The sequence below is a fragment of the Macrosteles quadrilineatus genome, unplaced genomic scaffold, assembly GCF_028750875.1.
Source record: "Macrosteles quadrilineatus isolate MER2022 unplaced genomic scaffold, UCM_ALF_1.0 Scaffold_1__1_contigs__length_201487025, whole genome shotgun sequence".
Classification (NCBI taxonomy): Eukaryota; Metazoa; Arthropoda; class Insecta; order Hemiptera; family Cicadellidae; genus Macrosteles; species Macrosteles quadrilineatus.
The window spans coordinates 151,862,807-151,887,768 of NW_026542594.1; the positions used below are offsets into that span (position 1 = coordinate 151,862,807).

The 24,962-nt window shown below is 35.4% G+C and overlaps 1 protein-coding gene across 1 annotated transcript in view; it reads left to right on the plus strand.

Moving 5' to 3' along the window:
* Positions 1 to 757: 757 nt before the first annotated feature.
* The window catches only part of LOC128987539 (histone-lysine N-trimethyltransferase SMYD5), a 29,968-nt gene continuing 5,763 nt past the window's right edge, over positions 758 to 24,962 (plus strand). The window contains exons 1-8 of the mRNA XM_054408441.1: positions 758 to 918; positions 3,236 to 3,363; positions 10,363 to 10,480; positions 11,675 to 11,781; positions 13,164 to 13,272; positions 13,385 to 13,513; positions 14,628 to 14,805; positions 23,414 to 23,636. Coding sequence (XP_054264416.1) covers positions 874 to 918; positions 3,236 to 3,363; positions 10,363 to 10,480; positions 11,675 to 11,781; positions 13,164 to 13,272; positions 13,385 to 13,513; positions 14,628 to 14,805; positions 23,414 to 23,636 — 1,037 coding nt within the window. The 5' untranslated portion in view covers positions 758 to 873. The remainder of the gene's footprint in view (positions 919 to 3,235; positions 3,364 to 10,362; positions 10,481 to 11,674; positions 11,782 to 13,163; positions 13,273 to 13,384; positions 13,514 to 14,627; positions 14,806 to 23,413; positions 23,637 to 24,962) is intronic.

Genomic DNA, 24,962 nt, shown 5'->3' on the forward strand with positions numbered 1-24,962 from the left:
AATTCTTTGTCTCTTAAACAAGGGCTTACTGTGTTCTTTATAGTGAGCATGACAGAGAATCCTTACTGCCTTCTTTTGCAGTCGCAGGATCTTTTCGACATTGGGTGAGTGGCCCCACAAAATTAACCCATAGGATATGTGAGGTTGGAAAATGCAAAGAAGGGCATTCTAAGGGTACTTTGTGGCAATTGGTCACTTAGACGTCTTAAAAGATGCACTACTCTACTTAGTCTAGTACAGAATTGGCTTATGTGGTCTTTCCAATTGAGACAGGGGTCAAGGTTATACCAAGGAGTTTGACAGGCTCTTGGAAAGGAACTTGATATAAGGCTCTTGGGGGTCGCTTTACATGATATAAGGGAAGTATCATCTGCATACAACATGCAATTACCTTCAAGTCTGGTATAGAGGTCATTGATTGTCACTAAGAATAACAGAGGCCCCATAGCATGTATAACATAATATAGCATGTAGGATAGCATGTTTAACACCCGAATAAAAGATTGTTGTATGATAGTACCAGATTAAATATAAATAAATACTAATGTAGAAATCAATGCTAAATTTTACTAATGACAGACATAGGTATACGTTGGTCTTTTGGTCTGTCTGTTTGTCTACTACTGTCACACTACTGTATGCGTTGAACTCGCTCGATTTAAGTCCCTCAAAATCCGCCATGGCACCATGACCATGTGTCTCGTGCTCGTGCATGCGCCTTGTCGTCAGATGTCGAGACGTCTTGTCGTCTTGTCAATTGTCATGTCGGTCGTCTGTCAGCTACTAAAGTAGTTGTTGCGGAAGAACTTTTATTTATTTATCGTTTCTAGTTTAAAAATATACATAGGTACAAATATACCTACGGAAAGAAATATGGATGAGAAGGGGTATGAAGTTAGAGAAATTGATTCTCACAAGGTTAGTATTTTTAAGAAACTGTACCCTAATGTTGACTGCCTAGGTATCAAATAGCCTACAGAAAAAAAATTATAACCCTTCAGTGTTCTTTCCTTCACATCCTAGGAAACAATTATACTCGGTCTCGCTATTATGAACACTCGTTTACAAAATTTAGTTTGAGGGGAAGTGATTCCATCTCCTTCACCTCACATTAAACTTTAAATCAGACAGCTAATGTATAGATTTGGAGAAAAACAAGTGTTGGGGAACCCAGCAAACCTTCCTCTTTTAAATAGTTATCTGCGATTGGACATAAGACATAAGATCAATTTATTTCCTTTAGAACTTTTAAGTACAAAGTCATTGGAAAACGTCAGTAATTCTAATAGGCCTACATTATGAAATATACATATTAAAGATTTTATGAATAAAACAATTCCTTCATCTTTATCTTTTTTTCAAAAGAGGAGATGTGTAAACAATTGAAATGTTCCTTCTCAAGATTTTCCGCTTATAGATTACTTAACACGTTCGCTGCTGAGCGCTAGATGCCGGGACGGCGCCAGTTGCTGAACTACGCTCGGCCGCTGCGTGACATTGCCACCGATACACTGAATTACAGTAAAAACAACAGTAGTTATACTGGATGGCAATGTTCTGCAATAAAACTGGCTTTGGATATAGTACTAAGTGATTCTGATAGATAGCAGCACTACCCAGGTTACAGTCGGTAAAGTAGTGTCGCTATCTAGCAGGAAAGAGGTAAAACAAAGCCCTGTTCCAAACGACCCTGGTGGTGATTTGGGAAACTATATTTTTTATTGTCAGAAAAGTACGTCCCCACGAGCTGCAAAGAAATATAGAACGCTTGTGACGTGCTGGCTTATCCATAGCAACGTTAAACAACAATGAACGGTGACGTTCTGGAACGTTCTTAGCTCCTGGCGCCGTGGCCCGGCTGACGTTCCGGAACGTCCGTAGCAGCGAACGTGTTAACTAGAGGTTTGTACAAAATAAATGTTTCTCTTGATTGTTGCATTTGTTAAGCCATTTGTTGTACCTACATTTGCTGTCAGCATTTGTTGTACCTATGTCTGCAACTGTCATGAGAAAGTTTAATTTTTTCTAGATTACTAGATTTATTAGGCCTACATACATTGTATAAATATTGCTGACATTTAAATAAACACCCACTGTTCATCACTCAGTCATTTCAGCAGCAATAAGTTAGAACATTATTTTTAAGTTTTTAAGTTTAGTAATACTTGAAATACTTGTCTTCTACATCGTTGACCGACATGTCGGATGGATTGCGTCATGTTACTATTTACATATAAACACTATAAAAACCATTAAAAATGTCTACATATACTTTTACTTCTACTTTTGTGGCGGACGTGTCACGTTAAAAAAAGGGGTTCGCTTTCCAACTCATGCAAGGCGTACAATCGCCTATTCAGCAGTCCATCACGAATCGCCCTCTTAAAGTCTGGCAGGTCCATGTCACGCACTCGCTTAGGCAAGGTGTTGAAGACCGTAATTGCCAAAGATATATGCTAATTACCAATGCCGTAGCCTACTAACCGAAACAATCACCATGAACATCTTGGTAAGGACTTCTCAGCTCTCTTTGAGGGGAATACGAGAGAAATTGGTATTTTGTGCTCACGTTGTGCTGGTCCGAAACAATCGCCACAACAACTATTTCATTAATAACCTCTCGGTAAGAACCTCTCGCTAAGCAAAAAATACAATCAAAACTTCTCGAGAAGTTCAAACAATCAAAACGTTCAGATTGTAACATCATGCAATCATGCAAATAGGGTTGCTGAATTATCACATAGCTCAAGCACATAGCGTCCAACAACTTCTATATTCTACTCCATATTATAATTGTAGCCTTTAGCCTAAACTAAAAGTATGCACCTGTTGACATGTTACTAAACTTACAAATAATGTTTAAATACAAACTTTTCCCAAGTCATTTTAATGTTATGAGGTCAAAAAATCCCTGATTCAGTAACTTAATAGGCTTTTCCCAACAAGGCTATCAATACGAGGTGAATATCAATACGTAATTGTACTTTACACCATTACCTGCATATACCTAGAAACTCTTAGTATTTCTTTAAACAAGTTTTAAGCATTCAATTAAGCATTGTGGAACTCTTGAGGTACCGGCAGAAAAATTTACCTACCTAATTTAAAAAAGTCAATTCTGTGTATACCCTACTAAGCTTATTTACACATATTTATTTTATTACTGAATTAAACTATGGTAAGTTAGGCCTACTTAATAACATTTATGATAGAAATTCTTGTTTTTATTTTCCAGGGTAAAGGATTGTTTGCCACCAAAGGTTTTGAACCTGGTGATGTGATTTTTGAAGAAGTTCCCCTTGTATGCTGCCAGTACGCTTGGAATAAAGATTATGGATACTCAGCTTGTGACCACTGCATGAGGTAGGCTTTAAACGTTAATACATTTGTTTTATTTCAGTGTAAAAAAGAATTGGCATAATCCTACTAATATTATAATTGGGAAAGTTTGGATGGATGGATGTTTGTGACAAGTAAACACGAAAAATACTAAACCGACAGGGTTGAAATTTGTTATGATGATAGCTCACATTATCCTGATTAACACAGACATATTCTTATCCCAAAAACCCTTCCAGACTCCGCCCCAGTGACTGGAGTTTCCCATGTTAACCTTATGAGTACCGGTATTCATCTATATAGGCCTATATAAAGCTCAAATACCACTGACTCATTCATTCATTAACTCACTCATCACGAAATCTCAGAAACCATAAGACCTAGGAACCTGAAACTTGGCAGGCATCTTCCTTTTGGGTAGTAGACGCTCACCAAGAAAGGATTTTACCCTCCGACCTCTGGGCTCCGCCCCAGTGGCTCTGGAGTTTCCCATGTTAACCTTATGAGTACTCATATTTAAATGGAATTAATGAATCTTAACAGCTGTTTCAATTAAACAAGTTGGTTCTGTTCTATGATGTTCAATAGCATTAAAGTTACAAGGATTAACAACAGGGTGCAGCACTATTATTTCTTTTACATTTATGACAACAGCTAATTTGCAACCAAAAGGTGAGTGAGCGTAGCGAACAAACTTCAACCAAAAAGTGAGTGAGCGTAGCGAACAAACTTCAACCAGGACGTTTCAGGACGTGATTGAGCCATGCGAACGAGATCATCTTGAAAATTAAGAAGTTAAACGGGGCAAAGCCCGCGGGTTACAGCTAGTATTTTTATAGCCTAAGGAATTAAAGAATTTTGTCAGCTGTTTCAACTGCACTAGTTGGTTCTAGGTATTAAATAGCATTAAAAAGTTATAAGGTTTACTAACAGGGTGCAGCACTATTATATTTTTGCATTTATGACAACAGCTAATTTTATATAGGCTACCGGTAATTATTATTATGAAATAATTATTTTTATAAAGCGCAAGTTAATTGGTATAAATGAAATAATTATTTTTATATTTATTTTATAAATAGATGATTGTCAATGAACAGGCAACACCTATAAGCAAATATCGTCATTCACGATCTCGGCAACTCGGCAATACCGTGGTCGTCACTCGAAGTCGCGGCAACACGCGTAAGTAAATGTTGTTGTCTCGGTAATAATATGATCGTCATTCGCGATGGCAGGAACACTTGTGAGCATTATTTGCTATTCCAGCGATACCGCGACCGTGGGTGACGATCCCCAAGAGTAAATATTGCGGTCTCAGTGATAACGTTAAAGTCATTCACAATTGCAGCAACACTCGCGAGCATATCTTGCAATCCTGCAATCGTCTCCTGCGATCGCTACTACATTGTGGACATCTCTTTCGGTATCAGTAACATTTCCTTGATGATCTCCAGTGATCGTGTCATGATTTACCTAGGGATGAAATGAAAGGGAACCAATGGAATGCCGTCAATGAATTAAAACTTGGTATTGGTAGTAAAAATTGGCTCTTGGTAATCATTGTAGTCCTTGGCCCACCCATACCAAATTCAAGTACGATTCTCGGTGCCCAGGTTGCCTGGATACCCAGATACTCTGTTTCAATATGTGTATAGTACACCAGTACACCAGTACACCTCTCTCACACTTTCCATATTTTTCCCAATAAGAGAAAATTGGCTGTAAGCATGTGCCTAGTGAAGTGAGCTATCTTAATACCAATCTTCTAAACTAAATGAACCTTTGATTTGAAAACTAAGGATCAGGAATAGGCCTACAAACTTTAACCCTGATTTGGCTGACCTTAAACTGCCAAATACAAAATTCTTGCATAACATTGCTGTTAATTTTAGCTTTACTTTTTGAAAACTCATTGTCAATTATTCTTTTCTGCATCACAATTAAATTAAATGTTTAATCAAGTTGGTATATCTTTGACTAGGTCTATACACTTCTCAATTGACTATTACTCTCTCTACTGTAGGCTACTTATAATCAGTGTGCGTCTGTGCGAATCGGCTGCAAATCTCACTTCAACGCTTTTCACATCGTAAACATTGCAGAATTGCTGTTTTATTGTAAAATTATCGCATTTAAAATGCATATCGTATAGGCCTATGATGGAATAAAAACATATTTGGTCACACAACATTTGTTTACAAGATGATTTTTCACATTAAAACTGCTTGAAACTTTGAAAAATGTATAATAACCTACCGGTATATTACAAAATAATGAGTTCAAACAAGTTTCAAGAAACATTGAAAAATGGACTCCTTGAACGTGCGTTTTATAAAATAGAAGAATTTTATAACCATCCCTTGAGTTAATTTTTTGTTTTTAATTTGCTTAACTACTGTACTGTATTAACATTATTTGGCTAGGTATTTTTTCCTGTTACTTTGTACTTTGTATTTTTCTAGTCTAGGCTCAATTTTGACAATGCACCTGTTCTATATGTTATCACATCTAAAAGAATGTTATGTGCAAATAAATAATGTCTAATGTCTAATGTCTAATGTCTTTATATGTGTAAACTAGCTGATCTGAATTGTACACGGTTTTAACTGACTACTAAATTCCCGTACGTAGGACGGGCTAACACCTCGTTAAATTAAATGTTTAATCAAGTAAACTAAGTATAAAACATCAAAAATATTTGGTGTTGTGTTTTCATCAGTCCTACCTAAAAACGTTAAAGACAAATAGGTAATACTGTAATATCATTGTAAATATACTGTACCCCTGCTCTGCCCCACAGGGGGTCTAAGATCCAGTCATTTTCTAATGGAAGTACTGCCAAAGTGCAAGGCGTTTAAAAGAAGGTGTGTGCATAGTGACGTCACGTGCAAGCTGAATGGGTTTTAATTGACCAAATCTTATGTTTTCTTGTAATTTCCCAAAGACTTTCAAATGACAATCATTATGAATTAGTATTGAATATATAGGCCTAACTCTATTCAGCTTTTTATATCCAACATAGTGTTTTATTCAATTTTGAATATACAGTAGACTCCCTCTTATCCGGACTCCTTGGGACCGAGGCCAGTCCGGATAACAGGTTTTCCGGTTAAACCGACGTCCCCAAAAACTCGTTAAAACCGACTGTTTACTGTGATATTGGACTTAAATTTAGGAGAGCGCTGTATTTAGACACGAGATTACTGGTCTCAAATCTTTCCCATGAGAACAGACGTTTCAGTATTGCCCATTTCCTGCCGATCTAGTCCGGTTAAACCATTGTGCTGATAAACAAGTATGTGAGTCGGTGGCTCAGTATGTGAGTCGGTGGCTCAGTCGGTAGCGTTGCGGACTTCGGGCCCAAGGCAGCGATGTCATGGGTTCGGATCCTGGTCACTGCCACTAAAATTTTATCAGTACAGTTCACCTTTGTACTGTACCGGCTCACTCCTTGCTTTGCTGTAAACGATCCACGCACGGGCGCTTAGTCTATGTGGACGGGCAAATGCAAGGTTAAAAAAGGCCGCCAACCTCTAAAAAAAAAAAAAATTGTCCGGTTAAAGAGAGGTCATTTCCGCCGAGTGTAGTCCGGTTAAACCAATGTCCGGTTAAAAGGTGTCCGGATAAGAGGGAGTCTACTGTAATCATAGTGTTATACAGTAGCCTATATTTACATATATTTATGCTTATACTGTTACGTTAAGACGGTAAATATACAAAAAAAGATGGTAAGTGGTGATTGATTTCGATTGGACACTCCAATCATCATCAGACCCAATAGGCGAATGACAAGAATCTTGAATGGCGTCCCTACTTAAAATACCCTATTGGCTACCGGAAGCACCGGCCAATACATTTTTATAAGTACAACTGGAATCAAAATTTACTTGTTCATTAATCAACTTATTTATATTTTTCCTGAAAAATAAGTTGATTAATGAAGAAGTAAATTTCGATTCCAGTTGTACTTATAAAAATGTATTAGGCACTTATGTATGTATGTAGGGTAGGGAAGGGGTTTGTAGGGGTCTTTATTTACCAAAAGAGCACCACTATAGCTTGGAAACACAATCATACATCATTAAGTGAAGCCATCATAGCTAGACCTGACAAAACATTGGTAGCCGAGTGGTTATAGTGCTCATCTTAAAATCTGAAGGTCGCTGGTTCGATTCCAAACGAGATAGTTTCCAGATCCAGATACCATATTTTCATTGGGCTATGAATACATTTTGCTATCTAACAAAAAGATCGACGTTAAGATTGTAACAATACCGGGGTTTGGACCTTACCCTTACGGGGTTTGGAAAGCCAAAGGGTACTATAAAACACAAAACTGCACTAATCTAATGAAATGCATTGCAACCATGACATTTTATACCATGCACATAGTGATCACGACACTAAAAACTTGCAGTATAGCCCAAGCAAATTAGGAAAAATAGAGGAACAAATCTATGTATTCCCAATGTTTTCAAAAATGTGTCGGGGAGGGTCCCCTAATGAATATATGATAGGTGAGAATAAAATCACCCTGCCGCTCTCTGGTGGTGGGAGGTGTAAATGCCCGAATTTGCGGTTTTTTGCTTATAACTTAAAAACGGCGTGTTGTAGCTTAAATTGTTCAATGTAAAAGTTAAAGCTTATTAAATTTGCTACAACTTTGATCATATACATTATTAGTGAAAGACGCATAGTTTCTGAGATATCCGCGCTCAAAAAAAATATAATGTTCGAAAAAAGATTTTCACCTTACATTTTTTGTTAAAATCTTATTTTTTCTCCTGCCTTGTTATTTTTCAGAAATATTGACGGAAAGAAGGTTGTAGAGAATTAAATTTACTTCAATAATATATACAAATATGTAAATAGATAAGATGTAGGTAAAAGTTACAGCGTGTTTAAGATTAAAGAGTAAATCGTGATTTACACAAATAATTACTAAGTCTTGTTTTTTTTTCATTGCATGATTTGTATGGTTTCTTATAATTATTTAGGCCAAACATAAGTATATTTAAGGTAAAAATTGGTAATAGTTATGTAAATAACAATTTGACAAAATATAAAGGTTATCTATTTATTACAATGATCCAAGTTAAAACAATTAAAACATACAAAATAAATTCATATTTAATTATAGAACTAATGTTGACTAAGGTAACATTAGTTCTATAATTAAATATTCTAGTTCTTGCCACTGAGAAATACATCACAAATTCATGTTATGATAAAGATTGATCTCATTCTTTTTCATTGTCTTCTTCCTCATCATCGAACATTGTACAGAGCCTAGTCTCGTTTTCTTGTCGGAAAGAAAGTTCTCTTGCTTTATACAACTGCCCCACGGAAAATATCGTACTTGATTTTTGCAAATGTACTAAAGATTAGCAGATATGTAGTCTAACCAAAAATTTGATGATGGAGATGTCCTCGATAGTGATTATCAGTTCCAGATGACACTAGGTTGAGAGACAGAAGTTGGACCCTCTCGTTCAAAAGGAGCCAGACCATGGATATTATAGTATTAAATCTTTGTTTCGGTAACTGTTGGTATAAATAAAACTGTTGTGATTTGAATTTTGAGTTTACAGAATCATTTTCATTATCCGCATTTTCCCTCCTCCCATTTTAAACAGTAAACAGGTTACAAACCATATTTTCAGGTAACTATTAGACTAATGTTGATTCCCCTAACAGGAGATGTTTACATTTCTTATTGTACCATTTTTTATCTCTTAAATATACTTATGTTTGGCCTAAATAATTATAAGAAACCATACAAATCATGCAATAAAAAAAAACAAGACTTATTATTATACAAGGTAATTATTTCTGTAAATCACGATTTACTCTTTAATCTTAAACACGCTGTAACTTTTACCTACATCTTATCTATTTACATATTTGTATATATTATTGAAGTAAATTTAATTCTCTACAACCTTCTTTCCGTCAATATTTGTGAAAAATAACAAGGCAGGAGAAAAAATAAGATTTTAACAAAAAATGTGAGGTGAAAATCTTTTTTCGAACATTATATTTTTTTTGAGCGCGGATATCTCAGAAACTATGCGTCTTTCACTAATAATGTATATGATCAAAGTTGTAGCAAATTTAATAAGCTTTAACTTTTACATTGAACAATTTAAGCTACAACACGCCGTTTTCAAGTTATAAGCAAAAAACCGCAAATTCGGGCATTTACACCTCCCACCACCAGAGAGCGGCAGGGTGCTTTCATTCTCACCTATCATATATTCATTAGGGGACCCTCCCCGACACATTTTTGAAAAAATTGGGAATACATAGATTTGTTCCTCTATTTTTCTTAATTTGAACTTATTTGCTTGAACTAGTATAGGATTTAGAACTGATATCTGAGCTGGCTCTTTTTTTTATAAAAAATAAACTTCTTTGAGTTAATAGCTTAGCCCTAGTAGAACCTTTTTCTTATTTGCCCTAGGCTGTTATTTGGTTTTATAGTATTTCCATTAAGCCAAATGGTTACTGACTTTTTGTTAATTCTTCATGTGGTTGATTTAGGTTATTTTAGTGACTAAGATAGATTTTTTTTAGTCACATTTGAGTTTGTGATATTTATCACTTACCTTGATGGGTTGGATGGAGATAATCTTTTTTAGAAACACACCTGCTCTTCCTTGATAACAACTTATAAAGAACATAAAATAACGATTTTGCAATAAATCAGAATTTTGGGTAATTTACACTTGATTCCAGTTTGAATCTAATGTGTTATTTGAAAGCTGTTATTTTAAGAAAATGTAAGCGTAATTCAACACTTGAATTAAGCTTACTTGTTATCTGGGATCACTTCTCTCACACTCGTACTATCCTGACTCATCCCTTGCTTTGCATTATACGTCACATGCATTTGAGTCCTGGATGTAGACGGATATTTACAACTAGCATGGCAATGGGCACATGTGTGCCTAATATACATTGATATACTGTATACCGAGGAATCATGATTTACAAAGTCGATTGTAATGTTCCCTCTAGACCTCTGGAAAGTGTTGAAGAGAATGTCCGCAGGCTCACCAGTAGACACATAGGTCTACCTCACCCGGAGTGTGATCCTACGGACAAGTCTAGGCATGTCAGCTGTCCTTCGTGTGGGGTGAGTCAATTAAAAGGTTTAGTTTGATTTGGTTATTGGTTGTAATATTCTTAAATCTTGTATGAATTAGGCTGCGGCCACATGGGCGTTTTTTTCACGCACAAACGCAGCGTGAAAACACGCGAAAAATTAGAGTAGCATTGAAACAAATAGACACCCGCTACTGCGGGAAAACACACTGCGTGTGGCATACCTCATTACATTTAATGCTGCTCATATTTCTTGCGTTTTTTCACGCTGCGTTCTTGCGTGAAAAAACGTCCGTGTGGCCGTAGCCTAAAGCAAGTTAGATTCAGCTGTTTATCCTAAAAGGAAAATTCCAATAGGGTTGAAACACAAAACAAAGTACCTGTAAAGCAAAAAATAATCATGTCAAAACTTTAAAAGTATCTTTTTATTTAGAATGAGCGTTGGTGGATTTCATAGATTTATAACTGAGTTTCACAATATTGAAAAGAGAACTAGAATCAAAACCATGTTTTGTTTTGTTGTTGAACAAGTTTTGATGGGTGGAAAAGGTTTAAAGAAGCATGAGACAGGCCTAACCTACTTTACATTATACATTTACTGTAACTTATACATGGTTTGCCTGTTAATTAAGGTCTCCAGTTAGCTCCTGTTTATTTTTGCGGCCAAGCAAGTGAGTTCAAATCTGAAACCAGCAGCAAAGATTAGTCTTGTCACAGTGGACGATATCATTGTAAGGGAAAATCGACGATCCTGCCAAGTATCAATATTGTTCTGTGGGAAGGAAGTTAACCCGGCTTGGTCGCAAAGGAACATGTCGGAGATCTTAATTGACAGAGAACCCATCATATATTTAAAGTAGAAAGCAATGTGATTAATTGGTGTTAACAATAGAGAGCTTTGAAAAAGACCCAATAATCTTTATTACTTTCTTCAATCTGTACATGATCAATCTGTACAGTCAGTATTATACTCGTAGTAAATGAAATAGAAAACCCAAACCTAGTTTCTTCATTTGCTACATTCTCTTTGTATCCTGTTGGTTTACAAGTTAATTTAGATTCAGTTGATGAACTTAATGGTTTTGTATTTAGCTTAAATGTTTTGTGTTGAAAGTTTCTTTAATTTTCTTTCTGAAGAAAAGGGGGTAATATTTTGGTCAAACTAATGGGTTTGCTGCAGGGTCAGACTATTTCATATAATCCAAGCCTGTAATTCCTTTTACAGGTGAAATATTGTTCAAACTCATGTCAGAACCTTGCAAGCCAACAGTACCACAGAGTTCTCTGCTATGGGCCGGACCATCCCATCAACAGCCTCATTGACACTTGGAAGTAAGTGAAGGTTATTGAAACAATTTTTTTTTTATTTAGAAAACAATGTCTCGCAAAGAAAAGAATGTAGGGCACAAGACACTGTTAGAGTGGTGTCAACGTGGAACTCCAACCAACCTCCCATTGAAAAATTGTCTATAACCTATGAATTTCTACCTAATTATTTTTTTTATTTCAGTGATAGAAACAGAAAGAACGTTTTTTGTTTCACGCTACCTATTCATTTATTCATCATCATAATTTATTTACGGTTATGCAAATTCAACATTAACTCCTTAGAGATCCAATTTTTTAATCTTTAACGCAATACCAGTAAAAGTAAATAAATATAGCCTAAAAAAAATGTAAATAAATAATGCACATATAGATTTACAAAAATGAACACAGGACTCAGAGACTTAATGTAGTTACTGATCTTAAAAATGATACTGAGCTGAATAGAGCAAAGTAACTACAACTCAAGTTATATAGTGTATGGAAGCTACCATGCAAAATTTTGTCCACTAAACCCAGTATACTACTGATCTTTTTGGAAATGATTACACTCCCTCATAATGGTTGCACTCAAGTCACACACTTAAGTGTAGGTGGAGACCCTAACTTGGTGGAGAGGTTGTCCCCAGGATGCATTCTGATACACCACTGTCTGCAGCGTAACGCTATGCAACGCCATGTAACCTTACGCTGCAGACTCCCAAGACATACCACGACAGACATCTGCGAAGGTTGCACAGCCCAATCATGACTCAGTTCTCATCACCCAAGTGGATGAGTCCAGATGAGCCCAATGCGCATGCGTGAGGGCCCATCAGTCACAGTTGTAACGTTACGTCTGCCCCCGAGCACTCGGTGAACGATCCAGCACACATCTCTGCTGGAGTCCGCAGAGTCTGTCTACGGCTTACTTTTGAAACAACGGTAAGCGATCGGCTCAAAAAATCTAAAGTGTAATATAGCGTTACGGCGCAGACAGCGGTGTGTCACTGCCTTAACTACGCACCTCTACCCAATTGAGAAATCTCATGGCTGATTAAACAAAGGTCAACAAATAAATAATTAACTTGTCATCATAAATTTATTACATTTAGTCTACACTAATGAATTTCTATAACCCAAAGGTTTTACAAATCCATGATTTTAAATCAGCCCTATAGATCGCTATACTCGTAGTGTAGCAGGCTTACCTGAATGAGGAAGTGTGCATCTGTGTACAAAAATGACTAAAACTTTACACCAGCGGTATTTAAACTTTTTAATCCGGCCGTTTATCTTGGATTTTTTTACAACCAACTTGATGATTCAATTATACTAATGATTTCAGAAGTTTAGGCTATTACTGTTTAGTGTGTAGGCCTACCTGACACCACATCTATTTGTCTTAGATCGATGCACTACCCTCCAGAAACAGCAACCATCATGTTAATTGCCAGGATATTTGCTGTTGTTGAGCAAGCTCAAGACAAAGACGAAGTTGTTTCTAACTTTATGAAGGTAAGGACCAATTAATTGCTTGTTTAAATTAACAAAGATATCGTATTATTATTATTAAATACTTTTAACAGTAGGACTAATTGTTTGCATTGAAAAATATTTTAACTTTCAGTTTTGCCACCGGTCTGTAAATGAAGAGGATGAAATTGCTCACAAACTTCTGGGTTCAGAATTCAATCATCAAAGGGAGGTGCTCAGACAACAGATGGCTTCTCTGTTCCCCAGTGAATACGTGAGACATGTAAGTACAATCAAAACTATCGTCCAAAACAAAACAAGAGTAATTAATTTGTGATAGATGGGCCTGTATTCCTGATGTACGGTATCTATATTATTAATATGCTACATGAAACTTTGTAAACAATAAGGCTTTACTAACTTTGCAAATGATCAGATATTTACAAGAAATGTTGATCATATCGAACCGTTATGTACATTGTGAGTTTTTCCATAATATTTGAGTCGACTCTTTCAAAGTCATCGGATGACTGTTATTCGTTTTAAAATAACGCCTGTAACACTTCACAATTACTCAAATTCGAGCAACAGGTACACTAGTTTGTAATAAATTGAGAGAAAGTCATACTCTTTAAAATTTTATCCATTCTTTTATTGCTACTAAATTTCTTTTGAATTGATAATTTACTTTGAATGTAAATGTCTTCTTACATTGTACGGCCCGTGTTGAACTATAGGGAGTGTCGAACTATCGAGATTCTACTCAAACTGTATCAGGTATTGGGGAGAGGGGGGGTTGTTAGTGTTGCGGTTAGAGTGCAGTAATTCTGACCTACAGACCACTACTAGGCCTATTATTGGTTTAAATGACCCACATAGAGTGTCGTTACCAAGAATAGACCTGAATAATTATCGCTATGAAGATAATTAGTTTTACACAGGTACATATTTTAACCTGGAAATGAGCGCAAGGTTTGTTTAGAATGGTGTGAGATGACCTGTGTAACTTAATTACTGACTAAATTCAGCTTTTTTCAGTCAAGACCATTATTAAAAAGCCCAATAATCAAAGGCAGCTGGACCCAGTTTTGAACCATAAAAAACTACTTTCTCAGGATTGAACCATATTTGGTTCAAGAGCTATGAAAGGTCTCATATGTAAGAAAAGGTTCATGTGGTTTTTGACTCTTTGGATTATAGACAAAATATGATATGAATATTAATATCCCGTTACATTCTAACCGTAATTCAATTTATAGAACATAGATCTCAAGTTTTGTAGTTCATGAAGCATAGTGGAATAAGAATAGTCTGAACAATGAACATCCTTATCCATGACGGATGTTAAAATTTTAACCCATTAATGAGCCCCATTGAAAATGATTTGATGCCTGCAGTGGTTGACACCAGATGGGTTTCGCTCCTTGCTTGCGCTTATCGGCACAAATGGTCAGGGTGTCGGCACCAGTGTGTTCAGTGCTTGGCAGAAACAAGTGTTACAACTCACACTACCTCCCGAGGAGACGTCTACTTTCAACTCTCTCATTGACAAAATATACGATGAGATGGACGAAGGTCAGTAGTAGGCCTACTGCTGTAAGTAAAGGTGTCACATCTGTTTTTCTTTTAAGTGACCATTGTTCTCAATTATATCTCACAATACAACACATTTTTATTTAATGAAAAATAATACTCCTTAACTATTTTTTTACTGTAACATTACAGATTTCTAATATCTGTAAGATATTAGTAGATCTGAAAGATACAAAAACAATCTGAATTCTTACCAGCTTGTTAATTCCTACATGTAAGTACTAGCCACTTTTGAATTATTGTATTTTATGAATCATTTATTTATTTATTGAGCGAAGCTCTTATACGTCGACTCTTTTGCATTTCGTAATACGCAAACTCCTAGACGGCTGAATCAATTGTTTTCAAATTTTGCATGTTGATAAAGACCATACCGGTGAGTGCCAACATCTATATCCCTCCAAGTGTCTCTAGTTTTGGTCTTAATGTTCGCCCATTTATTGCGCAATCGCAGGGTTTTATTAAAATGTATCTTAGAAACTTAAAAACAATGTAAAGTATACTGTTTTATATATCATTTTGTTTGGAAAATTATGGGCTTCAATGTAACATATAAAACATAAAAAAAAAATGTTCAACAATTTTTGTGGGGTTAACATTTCTCAAAAATTATAAAATAAATGAAAAAAAAATTTATTTGCGCTCAATAAATTGTTATAATTTATAGGTCTACAAATATTTTAAAATAGCCACTTTGTTCAGAATTTTATGAGGATTCCAAAAATAATATAAGGAAGTAGATTTGCAAATAAATAAGTTATGGGCAAAAAACAGATTTCGGTACATAGCGTTTAGCTAAGAATGCATAGCCTAACCATAGCTAGGAATCTGGCTGATAATTTACATCAATATCACTACCTACTTTTTCAGGATCATCAGACAGCCCTTCAAAATCACTTAAATCTTCTTATAATGCACCACGTATATCACTACTTTTGATTTTTAACACTAAAACAATGATAAACGTAATAAAACACATCAGTCATCGGTCCGAGGATAACCAAGCTGCTTACAAATACGAACGTCAGCTGTCTGCTACAATTATGATCGGCTCGAGAAAAAAAAGCGCTTAGAGACAGACCTCGGGAGAAAGCTTAGAATCTGCCAAATAAAACGATATCTAACTCGATCCAGTTCAATCCGATTTTGTCAGTCATAGAGCCTTCGCCGTAAACAGTGTTTGTGAGTCAAAAAATCGACACAAAACACTACACAAAGTGTGTTATGTGTCGTAAAATCGGAGGGATATGGCGTTAAAAAAGTCTCTCAGGAATCCGCCCCACTGGGTCTCAAGTTTCAATGTAATCCTTATGGAAGCAGTATTTGACACATAAACAAAGACATATGATCAGCTGTTGACTTTTGAATGCAGTATGTAAATAAATAGCTGATAGCATTATTCCACAGATATTAGAACAGGAACGGTATGGATCATAAATATAATCAAATGGCGGCACTAGCTTGAGGCCCGTGACGTAGGAAGTGGTGAAGGAAGTAGTAAAGGCAAGCTGTTTGGGGTGTGGGATCTGTTTATGACCATTACATTAAAAGGTAATTGCAATCCTATGATGCTATGGGAAGGGAGGGAATCAGGTCCGTGACGTAGGAAGTGGTGTGAAGGAAGTAGTAAAGGCAAGCAGTCTGGACTAGGGGAACTGTTTGTGACGATTAGATTAAGGTCCGGAGTTTGGGAACCTTTTATGACGATTAGATTAAGGTATCTGCAATCCTAAAACGCTATGGGAAGGGAGGGAAACAGGTCCGTGACGTAGGAAGTGGTGAAGGAAGTAGTCAAGACGAGCTGTCTGGAGTGTGGGAACTGTTTATGACGATTAGATTAAGGTATCTATAATCCTAAAATGCTATGGTAAAGCAGGGAAACAGGTCCGTGACGTAGGAAGTGGTGAAGGAAATAATATAAAGGCGAGCAGTCCGGAGTGTGGGAACTTTTTATGACGATTAGATTAAGGTATCTGCTATCCTAAAATGCTATGGGAAGGGAGGGAAACAGGTCCGTGACATAGGAAGTGGCGAAGGAAGTAGTCAAGGCGAGCTGTCTGGTGTGCGGGAACTGTTTATGACGATTAGATTAAGGTATCTACAATCTTAAAATGCTACAGGAAGAGAGGGAAACAGGTCCGCGACGTAGGAAGAGGTGAAGGAAGTAGTAAGGTGAGCATTGTGGAGTGTGGGAACTGGAAACCGTTTGTAGCAGTTAGATTAATGTATCTGCAATGCTGAAATGCTATGAGAAGGGATGGAAGCATGCCCACAACATAGGAAATGGTGATAGAAATAGTAAAGGCTAGCAGTGCAGAGAGTGGGGAATGTTTTTGGCAGTTAGATTAATGTATCTTCAATCCTAAAACGCTATGAGAAGGGAAGGAAACAGGCCCCACGATGTAGCAAGTGGTGAAGGAAGTAGTAAAGGCTGGCAGTGCAGAGTGGAGGAACCGTTTGGGCAGTTAGATAAATGTATCTGTAATACTTACATGCTATGAGAAGGGAAGGAAACAGGTATATGACGTAGGAAATGGTGAAGGAAGTAGTAAGGCTAGAAGTGCAGAGTGTGGGAACTGTCTTTGGCAATTACATTAATGTATCTGCAATCCTATAGTGCTATGGAAAGATAGGGAAACAGGTCCAGGACGTAGGGGGTGGTGAAGGAAGTAGTAAAGGTAAGCAGTGTTGAGTGTGGGAATGGATTAATGTATCTGCCATGCTAAAATGCTATGAGAAGAGACTTAAAATGATTATGAAGCACGAATCGATACATATTTTCGATACATGCAATCGTTTACAATCGAAATTTACAACTTAGTTGACAACAGCTGATTTTTACTCCATAGAGGCTAAAAACGATTTTTACTCCCTAAAGAGTAAAAACGCTACTTTAGACCCGCAACGCATGCATTAAAAACGACTGTTTTTACTGCAGTATGACAAAAACAATATAATATGAACCGTTGATGACTCCGCTCAATTTTGTGGATGCCTCTGCGAACGCCACCTAGTTTATTTATGGGTACACCATTTTTACAAGAAAATACGGAGAAGTTTGTACAGAAGAAAATACATAGAAAATACAGTGTGTCTTTCTAACAAATGACTGGCCAGTACAAAAGTAGTGAAAAAGACTGGAAACAACAAGATTATAAGAACAAAACATACAAGATAACCTCAAATAATCATTTAATTATAAATAACAAACTATCAGAACAAGTTACAGAACAATACAATAGATTCACAATAACAAAACCAGTATGCAACATAGAACAATAATGATAGCAATACAGTAAAACCATGCAACTTGAGTAAATAGAGGCAGAACAATGTTGATGAAAAACAGATGAATACTTGCACAAAAATAACAATATGATAGACTCTGTAACAAGAACAAGATAACAACAGATAGACTAAGACTATATTAAGAAAAATACCCCCGCCGCAGCAAACCTGCAGACTAAGCGAATTTCAACTTGTCTGGTTACATTTTTACTAAAATATTTCCATAAATAAGACATATATATTTCCAATTTAAATAACGTTAGATTTAACGAGTGCTTAGGTTTGCTGCTACGGGGAAGGTAAAAAGTGTTTTTTGACCATATGTCAATAGTATAGGATGAAATAAATAAATTTGCAAAATTTTATCAACATTATATCCATAAACAAGTAAATTACAACAGTTTTCATTTTCTCCATAAGAATAACATGGGAATTTTAAACATTTTTTTAAATTTTCTCCGTGACCGTTAGGCATACAACAGCGCTTCAATATACTAAATTATTTCTTTTTTTAAGCTGTACAAAATGGTTGAGAAAGAAATTAAAAATTTTTTTGGTTTTAGGGTAAAAAATGGGAAAACCCCATTTTTACCCCATAAAACCCCCCATAAACCCCTGTTCCCATGGTCCGATTATGCTGGTTAGCGAACTCGTTCGAATAAACGTAGGTTTACACGTTTGTACCAAATTTCATCAAAATCGGATAATTTTTGCTCGAGAGTTATCGCGCTAACGGACACATATATAAATATATCTTACTAATATTATAAATGTGAAAGTTTGTGTGTTTGAAGTTCAATCACGCATAAACTACTGGACGGATTGGGCTGAAATTTTGCATGATGATAGCTCACATTCCCGATTAACATATAGGCATATTCTTATCTCAAAAATCCTTTCGGGATCCGCCCCAGTGGCTCTGTAGTTCCCCATGTTAACCTTGTGCGTTTTCATATTTAAAGGGAATTAAAGTATTTTGTCAGCTGTTTCAACTAAAAAAGTTGGTTCTATGATATGCAAAAGTATTAAAAATGTATAAGATTTACCAACAGAGTGCAGCACTACTATTTTTTTCTTTGCATGTATGAAAACAGCTAATTTGAACTAAGCAGCAACAAAAAGCTGTGATACGCAATGAGGACTGTCAAAGTAGGATTGTTTACAGTTGTTTATGTTTTTAATTTCATGAACAATTTGTGATATTTTGCGAATTTTAATAAATAATTTTTCTTTATTGTTTAGGTAAAGTGGTAGAACATTATGGCTATGGTAGATGTGTAATACTATAGTATACCGTTAATTTAAAGAAGCAAATTTTATCAAACTGTGTCCGCCCCATTGAAAATGCAAAGCTTGAGTATAACTGCAATAAGCATTTTATACTTTTATGCCAACCCCGTACGAAGGACGGGTACTCTGCTAGTATATAAATATATTGGAAACATTATAACAACATTAAGTACCCTTTTAAATTCATTTTAATTAAGAAACGACATGTTTCGACACTTAGGTCATAGTCATGTTTTTATACAAATACAATAACAGATTAATGCAAAGAATAAATATAATCATATGTTAAGCTAACTTAAAATTTAGAGGATCTTGATCTATTCTTTGTTTAATTTTGCGTATATTATATAATATTTCTGTTTTATTGCAATTGTAGGATTTTTTCGAATATCGGATTTTTTTTGTTGACGTTCATGGTATTCAGTAAATTTTGAGGAAATCTTTTGTAATTTGTGTATATATGAAAATCTTCCTTGACATTTAATTTTGTTTTATTTCTTTCATATTCTAGAATTTCTAAATTTTCATTTATATTTTTGTATTCATGTCGAGTTTTGATAAGGTGCTCTGCAAAATTTGATTTCATTGTCGTTTGGTTACCTGATTTTAACGCTTGTATATGTTCTTGGAACCTTTTTTTAAAGCTACGACTTGTTTGGCCAATGTAGGATTTATTACAGTCTGAACATTACAGTCTGAATTTGATAAATGCCTGATTTGTTTATATCTTTTACTTGGTTGTTATATGCTTCATTAGAAATTTTGTTTTTTATCATCTGAAAGGCATTATTTTTAGTTCTGTAACTTATTTTCAAATTAGAATTTTGGAAGGTTTTTCTTGTTGCCTTGTTTAAGATTGTACTATGGGGTATGCAAATGAATTCTTTTCTATTGTATTCTTCAATCGATCTTAGTGTTTCAAATTTCTTCTTAATTTTCTTTCGAATCATTTTTTCAACTATAGAAGATTTGTACCCATTTTTCAAGGCTAAATATAGGATGATGTTTTTCTCTTTTTCAAAATCTTTGTTTGACATTGGTATATTTACTAATCGATGTGTCATTGAATGAAAAGTTGACAATTTGTGCTGCCACGGGTGATTTGAATTTGATGGTATGATTATGTCTGTTGTAGATGGTTTTCGGTATATTTTAAACTTATGCTTGTGTCTTTCTTTCGAAATTGTTATGTCTAGAAAGTTGATTTGTGAATTTTGTATTTCTTTAAAGAATTTAATTTGCGATGAAAGATAATTTATGTGTTTATGTATTTCTTCTGCTTCAATTTGAGTGCCTTCAAATAGGCAAAGAATGTCATCCACATATCGGTACCAACCAATATAATATTTTTGATTTGTTAGGATTTGTTTCGTTTAAAATCTTGGTTGTTTCTAGATTGTTCATGTAAATATCTGCTAAAAGTCCAGAGAGGGGAGAGCCCATGGGTAAACCGTCTTCTTGTATGTAAAATGAATTGTTGTATTGAAAATAATTTTGGTTTAGTGTAACTTTTGTTAGTTTGATTACGTCATTTAAAGTCTTGTTAGTGTTCCATGGTCGATTAATTGTTGTTCGAGTATCTCAATGGTTTCATCTATAGGTATGTTTGTATACATATCAATTACATCAAATGAAAGAAACAATGAGTTCTGTGGTATATTAATATCTTTAATTTTGTCTATCAATTCGTATGTATTAGATACATTGACAGTGTTGTTCAAATTTATATTGTTTTTTATTTTACTGTGTAAATATTTACATAAATTGTAAGTAGGGGCTTGTCGAAAATTGACTATTGGTCTAATTGGGATGTCTTGTTTGTGCGTTTTTGGTTGTGCTCGTAATGTGGGGGATTTTGATTTGGCATTTTCAAAGATATTTTGTCTTTTTGTGTGATGCTTTTACATTTTGATATTGTTGAATTTGTAGTTTTTGTGAATGTCTCTGTTGGGTCTTTTGTTAATAATTTAAATTTACCCTTTTCAAGAAAAGTACTAACCTTATGTTGGTAATCAGTTTTCTTTATGACAACTATTGAATTTCCTTTGTCAGCTTGTGTTAATATTGCATTATTTTCTTTTAATTTTTCAGTTATAGAATCAATAAGAGATAGGTCTTCTTTGGTTTTTCTTTTGGCATTTTGTCGTTTGTTTTCCAATTTTAATTTGTTTACTTCATGTATAAAGTTGTGTCTAAAGTGTTCTTGTCGGTCGTCTTCTTGTTGTCTTATGGATATTTCTAAGTTAAGTAAATCTTCTTTTATGTTATGTTTTTGATGGTCTAGATTTAGATTATATTTCATGGAATTTCCTAAAAAGTTTTCTTCATTTTCTGTGAAATTAATGTCTGTTATATTTTTCAATTTTGAAGTGAATTCGTTTTTGATTGTGCTTTCGATCTCTAATAGGTAGTTTGTTTGATCTCCACGTAATTTGGTAAGTTTTTTTCTTTGTATTGTTTTCTTTTTGTTGATCATAGGTCCAATCCAGTTTTTTTATATATTCTAGTACTTCTTTGATTGTTTCAGAATGGTAAATGGTCTTCATTTCTTCAAATTTGGTTGTCATTTGACTTTCAATGTCATGTAGTTTAGCATATAGGAATTTTACTTCTTCTTTTAACCATATCTTTTTGGCTGTATTGATTGTTCGGATTGCTGCTTGAGATTTACATTTTGTATGAATCTGTACGTAATTTGGAGTAAGGTTTTGAGCTAAACATAGTTTGTTGAACTTTATGTCTTCAATGATTTTTTTCTTTTTTTAGGTTAAGGTATTTGTATTTGTGTATCACTTTGTGGTTGTTAGCCATATTTATAATAAGCATGGTTGTGATTAGGGCTACTATATTAATAATTGGAAACATTATAACAACATTAAGTACCCTTTTAAATTCATTTTAATTAAGAAAGGACATGTTTCGACACTTAGGTCATAGTCATGTTTTTATACAAATACAATAACAGATTAATGCAAAGAATAAATATAATCATATGTTAAGCTATGTTTTAAGCTATAATTAAGTTTCTTAATTAAAATGAATTTAAAAGGGTACTTAATGTTGTTATAATGTTTCCAATTATTAATATAGTAGCCCTAATCACAACCATACTTAATATAAATATATATATGAATTTGAACGGATGGTGTTTTTGGCCTCTGAGGACCTCAAAACGAAAAAGTAAATCGGTCCCGGGTCTAGGTCTTACCATGAGACCTACGGTAATAGCTTATTCCCTATATGGGAAATTCGCTAATAAATAACAATGCAGTAAATAGAAAGTTTAGAACATGCAAAGATAGATGCAGGAGATCAGGATGAAGTAGGACAAAGGTAGGAGATAAGCATTTCCCTCAGCAAAAAGATGCCAACACACGAAAATGGCCTGAAAGCCTTTGCTTGAACAGATAAAGGCAGTAAGCCTCCTGTTATAGAAAAACAATATGATTTGATAAAATTCCATCTCAATAATCACAATTAAAGCACATTGCAATATGTTAAGAAAGGCTTGAACCATTGACTATTTATAGAACTAGAAGTTTTCACTGGTTTTTGAAATAAAATGGTCGTTGAATTGATCCACCTACAGAGTGCATTGATGTTAGTTACTGATTGTTGAATACGTAAACGTTTAACTAAGTTAAACTGACAGCACAACTTATTGTACGCTATTAAATAGAATGTTTTTATGTCACACAAAATATTTCAGTACCACAACAGTAACAAAAACTAAGGCAGAAAATTAAATTTTTGACTGTAACACAAACCGCGAGTGGCTCATTCAACTATGTACTTTTTCTATAAAAGACATGCTAAAGCTGGTCCATATAGCTGGGACGTCTATTCCAGTACCCTTAAGTCAATGCTTAAACTCAAGAAAATAAACTAGTGTCACAAAAACACAACACAATTCCTAAAGTTTTTTAAAGAAGTAAGCAAAAACATTTTATAAAATATCACTAAACTGATGTAAAGAGTATTGCAATATAAGGATGATTGGAACTGTTTTCAGTGGTTGGTACTTTCCTGAACTGTGAAGGGTCAGCTCTGTACAGTCTGCAGCGTCTAGCCAATCACAGCTGTCAGCCGAACGCCACAGTCACCTTCCCTCACAACGACTACACCCTGTCTCTGAGGGCGGAGAGGACCATACAGCCCAATGAGGAGATCTGCATCAGCTACCTGGACGAGTGCTTGTTGAGTCACAGCCGTCACACTCGCCACAAAGTGCTCAGGTCAGTGCTGCAAAATAATCATATTTATTTTATATTTCTTTATGATCCTTTTCTTTGGCTTTGCAGAACAATTTAGAAAAGATTAATACCATAAATTACACCTAAACAACAAAACAGTAACTAATCGTAATTGACCTTTTTGAAAGAAATGCTTTGTAAGAGTGCTCAATAAATTTACCATGTGGAGTGTCGTAACCTAACGTTACGCTAGAAAAGTGGACAAAACAGCAAGAGAACCACTTACGTTCGTTGGTGGACATAGAAGACGGAGCCGTGACGAATCATCCCACTTCAGGGCCCAGTGCACAGTGCAGCCACCCCGCAAAACATAATAACTCTTCCGTTACTAATAATTATGACTGTTCATATATGAAACTATAATGACTTCTACTACACTCGTCTTCCCCATATAAAAAAAAGTCAATATCATAAATTCAAAATTAACTCAACTTTCAAAATAAAATAAATTCACTTTCAATATAATGCAACAAAAATTTCTTCTTCCCATTATTCATTAATTATTTTACAAGTCCAGCCTGTGAGGCTTTCGCACAGTCCGTCCAGACTTCCTCAGGGAGGGTGGTGGGCTGCACTGTGCTAGCGGCGACGCAGGAGTTGGCTGAGGCTGGGCTTGCCCTAGGCTCTCCCTGGGACTGGTAGTAGGCCTAGGTACAGGTGACATCATCAGGGGACTAGTTGGTCGATCCTCCGGCGGGGGTGAATTCTCGGGTACTTGGGGTGATACAACGGGATCCTTGGGTGATACAAAAATCTCCTCTTCTTCTGCATACCGAGCTCTCAAGTGGTCTGCATGACAAAATCGGGGTTTTCCACCAATGACACTCACAAGATAGGTGACCGGACTTCTCTGTATAATTATTTTGCCAGGAACCCAAGAAATCTTTTCATTTCGGACAGTTTTGACATAGACTGCCTGACCTTCTGAGAAAAATCTACTTCTTCCCCTAAGCCTATCAGCTGCATCTTTTTGTTCCCTGTGTTTTTGATCAATGGATGACTGGAGATTGGGTTTTAACATAACCAACTGTGTACGAGGCTTCCAAGACAGGAACATTTCTGCAGGTGTTAAGCCAGTAACTGTATTTGGAGTGTTGCGGTACGCAAACAAGAAATTATCTAATTTCATTTGAAGAGTGGTACGCTGAGAACGCTGATGTTCCTCAATCACTTGACGCAAAAGGTTTTTCTTGACCTCCTGAACACTTCTCTCTGCAGATCCATTTGAAGCCGCATGATACGGGGGAGTTAATGTGAACTTCACATTGTTGTTATGCAAAAAGGTTTTGAACTCTTGACTAGTAAAAG